The 7,657-nt window shown below is 37.1% G+C and overlaps 1 protein-coding gene across 1 annotated transcript in view; it reads right to left on the bottom strand.

Annotated features, from left to right (window-relative positions):
- Positions 1-1,036: 1,036 nt before the first annotated feature.
- The window catches only part of LOC114619500 (cytosolic beta-glucosidase), a 127,228-nt gene continuing 120,607 nt past the window's right edge, over positions 1,037-7,657 (bottom strand). Inside the window, exon 5 of the mRNA XM_028765336.1 lies at positions 1,037-1,307. Within this exon, the coding sequence (XP_028621169.1) occupies positions 1,105-1,307 (203 nt within the window). The 3' untranslated portion in view covers positions 1,037-1,104. The remainder of the gene's footprint in view (positions 1,308-7,657) is intronic.

The raw sequence follows: 7,657 nt of genomic DNA, 5'->3' as shown, positions 1-7,657 counted from the left end.
TTGTTTTGTTTTGTTTTGTTTTGTCTAAGAAAAAGAATGGACACAAACGTGGGAGACTGTGTGATGAGAGTACATGGGAAGGAAAGCAGAGTATTGATCAACTCATGGTCCATTGTATACATGCACAAAATTGTTAACAAAATGTTTTAAAGCAAACACATAACTTTTATAAATGTAGAAAGATGAAGAGCACACCCTGTTTCTCACTTTGTTTTGAATTTTGTGTTACTGTGTAACAAGGATCTTGGATTTTGTAAAGTATCAATGCTAACACTTCTGGAGTTGTGGGTGTCACTCAGTGGTAGAGTCCTTGCCTAACAGACACAAGGCATTGTGTTCCATCCCTGATGCTGGTAAACAAACAAAGCAAAGAAAAATATCTTCCTTCCCTTCAAAGTTTAATTCATTTTACTTTTTATTATTTTCCAAAATTCATTAAACAAAAGATATATAGATATAGAGATAGATGTCAGATAGATAGATAGATAGATAGATAGATAGATAGATAGATAGATAGATTTAACCAATCATTGACAAAACATATCATAAACATATAATATATAAATTTCATTAAATATATTATCAGTTCATCTGTTGTCTAGAATGCATACTCTGGCTTTTAGCTTTGCTATTTTGTGCTAGATTAATACTGAAAATTTTGTGGATCAAACACTAACAGAGATCTTCTTCTGAGCAAAAATAGCTATGTACCAAAGTAAGCAGGTGCACGCACCTACCCTTGTAACAGTAATCTACACTTCTAAGGTTTTTGTTGTTAGAGTTGCAAATCAACAGTGTATTATCTTTATAAACTCACCATTACTTATCCAGGAAATTGTTCTAAGAATTTAAACTGAAGTTTTCAAATCAATCCAAAATTTTTAATGAAAATCAATTTCTGTGATTCTCTATTTCATTATCTAAGATGCTTTCTGATAAGATGCAGTTAGCATGTAGAGCTTCTCACCAGAGATAGTCCTAGTTTTCAGGCTTTATAATCACAGATCATTGAGAACAGAGGCAACTTGAGGCTGTCTGAGACATTATGACCAAAGCATCCCTCAGTCCTTCCAGCACAGAGGGGACATTGCCCAACTGCCTTCCCTACATAGTGCCTTCCAGGCCATTGTTTCTGATGACCTTGGCATATTCCTTGGCTGATCTGTATGGAGTTCGGGATCTAGCAGGATCTTCAAAATCAACATGGAAGAGGCCAAACCGTCTGCTGTATCCATTGTTCCACTCGAAGTTATCCAGAAGTGACCATGCACAGTATACTTGAAGATTGACTTCATCAACATGGATAGCTGAAATGTTGTTTTTAAAAAGAGACATTAGCATTTCTGGGAAAGTTCTGAGAACCAAAATAACCAAAGTTGCTGGTGCCTCTTTCTCCTGCTCTGTTTTCCTCTCCTGTTCTCAGTGGGAACAGACAAAATTCTTCTTTATCATTTTTAACCATAGAGACACTACCCTGAAATAAATTAAAGATAACATGGGACCTAATGCATGTGTTCACTAGCTTGATTTAGTTATTCCACAGAATGTACCTTCATCAGGTCCCATGTCAGAGCATAAAGGATTTTTTGTCACTTAAAATAATCCCTCTTTCCAGTTTTCTGCTTAACCTGAGCAGGAGCTTCAGTTCAGAAATTAAGTCATGGACAGGAATGGGTGACAGAATGCCCAGAATCCCAGCACTCAGAAGTCTCACACAGGAGGATGGGTACAGGTTCAAGGCAAGTTGCTTTTACTTAATAGACTGCAGATGATTTTGCACATTATCCAAAAATCAAAAGAGTTTACTTATTCTAATAATGTGATCAGTCATTTTGACATTTGTTCCTTCTTTTAATGTAGTTTTTCCAGTGTCTTTTCCAACACAGACACACACACACACACAGATACACACACACACACCTTCCTCGTACCCAGAAGTGTATTCAGCTACAAACAGAATCACCATCAGAGTATAGCCTCTAAAAGCTGCACAAAGCCATTGGTCAGCTGGAGAAGAAGACAGTAGCATGCCCAGGAAATCTGAAAATGTCCCTGTCCCTTATATTCCCATTAGCAAATGGGTACATGTCTTATAGCTATAAAATCACAAATGCCAAACTGAAAAACATGAGTACACAGCTTTAGCATGTCCACAGCCAAGTATGGAAAGCCTTAAAATGCCATAGCAAACCCTGTTAATTATCTGTTGTTATTTGAGGAGTATAATCTGGAAATACCCTTTCTTCTTATTTTCCTTTTTTTTTTTTTTAGGAATCCAATTTAATTTAAGTACAAAATGAGACATCTCTGACTCAAAGCTATGAAAGCCCACTACTCATATACAAAACAGTAATCTCAATCTCCTTTGCTTGGTAATTCAGCCTGGGGCTACGTGTGAACATGCATGTTTTCTTTCCCACTTGTAGAATTACTACTGCCCAACAAGAAATCCTGTCAGGTACAAAGCCAGACTGTTTCTGCAAATACGCACAGTCCCACTGATCATAGACAGAAAGGCTGATTCATGTGCTAACCTAGGGGATAAAAACGAGGCCCTGCCTGCTTGGAAGAGAACAAAAGGAAGTCTTGACAATTTCATTGTTAACTGCCAGGAGTGCAGCAGCAAGCACTAAACTGCCCGGATGACACTGGTAGATGTCTCTGCATTTTCACTGCAGGAACACTCGAGTGGAGAATTACCTAGTTAGGTTCAGGAGCTAGCCTGCTGGAATCCTTCTCACCAGGCCATCACCGGGAAAAATTACAAAACCACACCGGAACCTGCACGCCTTTCCTCTTCCAATCTCCTTGGGAACGGAAAAAGACCATCATCACATTTCTTGTCACCATGATTTATGAGGTCCCAGATCTTGGCTGCGGAAAAAAGTACTTCTGAGAATTTTCTTTCTTTCTTTAACCAGAATTGGAGGCAAAGTCAACACAGACCAATAGGAGTTTGGACAGCTACACAGAGCGCAAGGATAAAAATGGTACCCATTGTAAAGTCAGAGTGTAATGTGGGACTACATGACTATGGAAAGATACAGGGATAAAAGTTTTACGGCTTGCTTCCAGTTAAGCTCTTGTAGCTATAACACTGTACTCTGCAAAGCTGTGTATTCAAAGTCTCTCTCTCTCCCTCTCTCGATCTCTCTCTCTCTCTCTCTCTCTCTCTCTCTCTCTCTCTCTCTCTCCATATATATTGTGTGTATTTGTGTGTGTATGTGTATGTTCTTGTGTGTGTGTATGTCTATGCATACTTTATATACTTTGTCCAGAAAGAGCAAAACTAAAAAGAATTAAGGCAAACTTTAAGCCAAATAACCCTCACATACTTGCTCAGCCATGAGCATTAGGAAGCAACCTAGATGTCCTTCAGCTGATAAAGGGATTGCAAAAATGTAGTAAATACACATTATGAAATAATTCTATTCATCTATGAAAAATGAAAATTTTAAGTAAATGAATTGAACTATAAAAGATGATATCAAGTGAGGTAATCTTGATACAGAAAGACAGACATACCATGTTCTCTCTCATCCATGCTCAGTCCCTAGCTCCAAGTCTTCAGATGTGAGTATATAATCAGGAGTAACTGCAGAAGCCAGGAAAGTCAGAGAGAACTGAGTGGACAGTAGAATGGTACAAATGATCTGAGGGGGAAATAGGGTGCTAGAATCACAGTGGAGGAGAGACAAGCAAAGGAGTGTAGGAAGTGGGTAAGATAGCAGTAATGATGTCTGAAAATTTACAAAGAATCATTATTACTCCAAATTATTGATAATACATATAATTCTGTATGCACAAATAGATATATTTTATATGAAAATTTCCCATCTGGGCTGACAATGCTCCCTCCAGAGATCCACAGACTATCTAACAAAAATCTCAGCACCAGGCATGAGAAGGCATCTTTACAGTTTCTCATCAGGGTTTTTCAAGAGACTCCCATACTTTATAGGCTACTGAGTACCACCACAATGAGTAGAAAGTAAGTTCTCATTGCTGCAGACAACACAGAGTTCAGACACAGGGGTTAGAGAATCTGAGCTGAACCTAACCTGGAAGCCTTCTCACAGAGAACTAGCTTTCACGGTACCAGAAGGTGCCTATGCCTATGAACGGTCACAAAAATCAGCATGGCACAATAACTCTGAAGATGCAACAGCATGCATTCTTTTGGAATAAAAACAATTCTTTAATTGGTCTTAAGGCCTGATCAATAAGGAAAAGGAAAGTCTGCTACTGCAAACTTAGTCAACTACCCATGGCTACTACAGTCATAGATCTGGGTGGAGAACATACAACTGCCACTTTACTAAACCACCATAATCCCTAACTACATTATAAACATTGGTAATTAGTCCTGAAGATAAGTGTGCCTTTCCTTCTTCCCTAGTTGGAGTCTGTCTTAGTTAAATCTCTATTGCTGTAATGAAACACCTTGGCCAGAAGAAATATGGGGAGTTGATTTTGATTGCTTATCCAAAGTTACAGTCCAGTAAAGGATGCCAAAGTAGAAACACAAACCAGGAGAAACCAAACCTGGAGGTAGAAGCTGATGCAGAGTCTATGAAGGAGTGTTGCTTATTGGATTGCTTCTCATCTTTTGCCCAGCCTGCTTTTTTATAGAAAGTATGACCATCAGTCCTGAGGTGGTACCACCCACAACAGGATGCTCTCTCCTCATATTACTCACTAATTTAGAAAATAAACTATAAGCTAGTATGCAACCCAATCATTTAGAGGCATTTTCTCAGTTTAGGAGCCCTCCTCTCAGTGACTTGGATTGTGTCAAGTTGACATAAAAACAGCATGCACAAAGACTGCTTCTAAATTTTCTATTTATTGCTTCATAAAACCTATATCCTGTTATTCCTATCTGAAGCTCTCAACCTTACCAATGGTCCCTTTATACCTTCCTGTTTTCTGTGGCTACTCACATCTGAGGATTGGGGGCTGGGAACCACGTATTAGAAAAAAACATACAGCATTTTTTTGTTTGCTTTTTGGTTCTGGGTTACCTCACTCAGTATAATCTTCTTATATGCCTATCCATTTACTGCAATTTTCATTTTTTTCTCTAAAGCTGGATAGTATTGCATTTTGTATATGTACCACATTTTCATTATACATTCATCCTTTAAAGGACATTTGAGTTGTTTCGATTTCCTGGCTATTTTGAATAGGGCAGCAATGAACATTGCTGAACAGGTATTCAAAAAGTAGGAGCCTCAGTTCTTTGGGAATATGCCACGGTATGGTATAGCTGGGTTGTATGAAAGATTTAAGAAAGCATTTGAGAAAGGCATTAACAAACACTTTGCTAAACTCCAAGAACATAACACAAATTGCTTCAGTGGTGTCTAAGAAAATACATGTACACAGCTGAAAGAAATTTCAAAAGATAATTGAAAGGATTTGAAAACTGAATTAATAAAAAATAAAACTGTAAATTGTAATGAAGATGGACTCCAAAAATCTACTATCCCCATTAGAAAACTCAGGGGAAAGCCTTGCAAGTAGAAAGAATCCAGAAGAAGATAGAATATCAGAATTCAATGATAAAATGGAGGAAGCAAGCAACGCTGAAGTAAGCAAAGAAAGCAAATAAAAAATGAAAAAAAAAGCACAGAAAAGAGACATACATTAAATATGGGAAAGTATCAAAATATCAAATGTTTGAATTACAAGAATAGATGAAAGAATAATCCAAGACAAATACCATAGACTAGTTTTCACCAAGAGCATAGAAGAAAGCTTCCCAAACTAATGGAAGACATACTCATACCAATACAAGAAGCAAACAGTAACTAGATACAACCAAGAAAAGAACACCCCATGCAATATTATATTTAAAACAATATATAACTATATATACAGAACAATGTAAAATATTTACAGGTGCCAAAGGGAAAAAAATATGAGTCACACACAAAGGAAATCTGTCAGTAGAAACGCTGAAAGCCAGAAGAATTTAGAACGAAGTACTCCAAATTGTAAAAGACAATTATCGCCAAGCGAGAATAGTGTATGCAGCAAAACTATCTGCCGTAGTTGAAAGAGAAAAACAAATTTTGCATGATCTGAACACAAACAAACAAATCAAACACACACACACACACACACACAAGAACCCACTAAACAGAATACAGGAAGATACTTTAAAATGAAGATTGGAATAAGCATGGCCAAGAGACTGTTGAACAAAAACAAATGAAGCTATAGTTTAATGAAAAACCTGCTACAACTAAGAAAATAAACCAGAAAATAATCAAAAAGACTGGAAACTATAAATGGTTTTCAATAATAATTCTAAATATTAGTGGCCTCAACCCTCAAATCAAAAGACACAGACCAGCTAAGTAGATGAAGAAACAAAATACACCTTAAGTATTCCAAGCAAATGGAAACAAGAAACAAGGAGGACTCACCATCCTAGTATCTGGCAGGTACTTTTGTCTAATAGAAAGATTCAATCTTAGGAAATCTGAAAATTGTTCCATTGGGTTTTCTGAAGATCTGGAGTGAGCCTAGCATGCAATCTCACATAGAAAACTATGACCACTGTGTGGTAGTTTGAATGAAAATGGCCCCCATAGAATCATAGGGAGTGACATTATTTGAAAGGATTATGATGTGTGGCTTTGTTGGAACACGTGTGGTCTTATTGGAGGTAGTATGTCACTGGGGATGGGCTTTGAGGTTTCAGAAACTCAAGTCAAAAAAAAAAAAAAAGAAACTCAAGTCATGTTCAGTGGCTCACCCATTCTACTCTTCCTGCTGACTGTTGATCCAAATGTAGAACTTTCAGCTCCTTTCCATCACCATGTCTGCCTCCAAACCACCATGCTTCCTGCCATGATGATAATAGACTAAACCTTGAACTCTAAGCCAACCTTAGTTACATATTTTCTTTTATAACAGCTGTCATGGTCATGCTGTCTCTTCTCATCAATAGATACCTAAGTAAGACACCCATTAGTAGGGATTACAGTGACTAGGCAGGACTTAAACTAGTTATTTTGAAATAGAGTCTCTAATTATTCATTAAAAATTAAATCTGACTCATATGTGACTCTACACTGACAGTATCCAAAACACATCAAGATGCACACTCAAATACTTTTAAATGGTGCCACCAGTATTCCAAATGTCTAATTGCTATTATAAATACTTAAATGTAATCATACTCAATAATCAAATATAGTCAGAGAGGTATAGAAAATAACTAAGAAAAAGAAACCAATTGGTAACATACACCAACTCACAAAGATCTCAGTTGTTAGAAGTGCCATCAGAATACACAATAGCCAAATTTACTGAGATGAAGACAAGAAAACAATGTTAGATGCTTTTAGTAGGCTGAAGTATATTATCTGAGTAAGAGACACATTGCAAGTTGAAAGGAAACTCATTTCTCATACACCAGTGGAGACATTGAAATTTACTTCCAAGATTGTTGTAAAGTCATGAAAGACAATGAACACCAGTGTAACGCTCAGAAAATACTGAATTTCTGGTTTTTTTCCTTCTATAGTCATTCTTTAGAATAATACTGAAAAAAAGATAACTAAGAGAGGAGAAGAGAGAATAGGAGAGAAGAAGAAAGAGAGAGAGAGAGAGAGAGAGAGAGAGAGAGAGAGAGAGAGAGAGA

This window comes from Grammomys surdaster, unplaced genomic scaffold, assembly GCF_004785775.1.
Source record: "Grammomys surdaster isolate TR1022 unplaced genomic scaffold, NIH_TR_1.0 150, whole genome shotgun sequence".
NCBI lineage: Eukaryota > Metazoa > Chordata > Mammalia > Rodentia > Muridae > Grammomys > Grammomys surdaster.
This window is presented reverse-complemented; position numbering and strand designations above follow the sequence as displayed.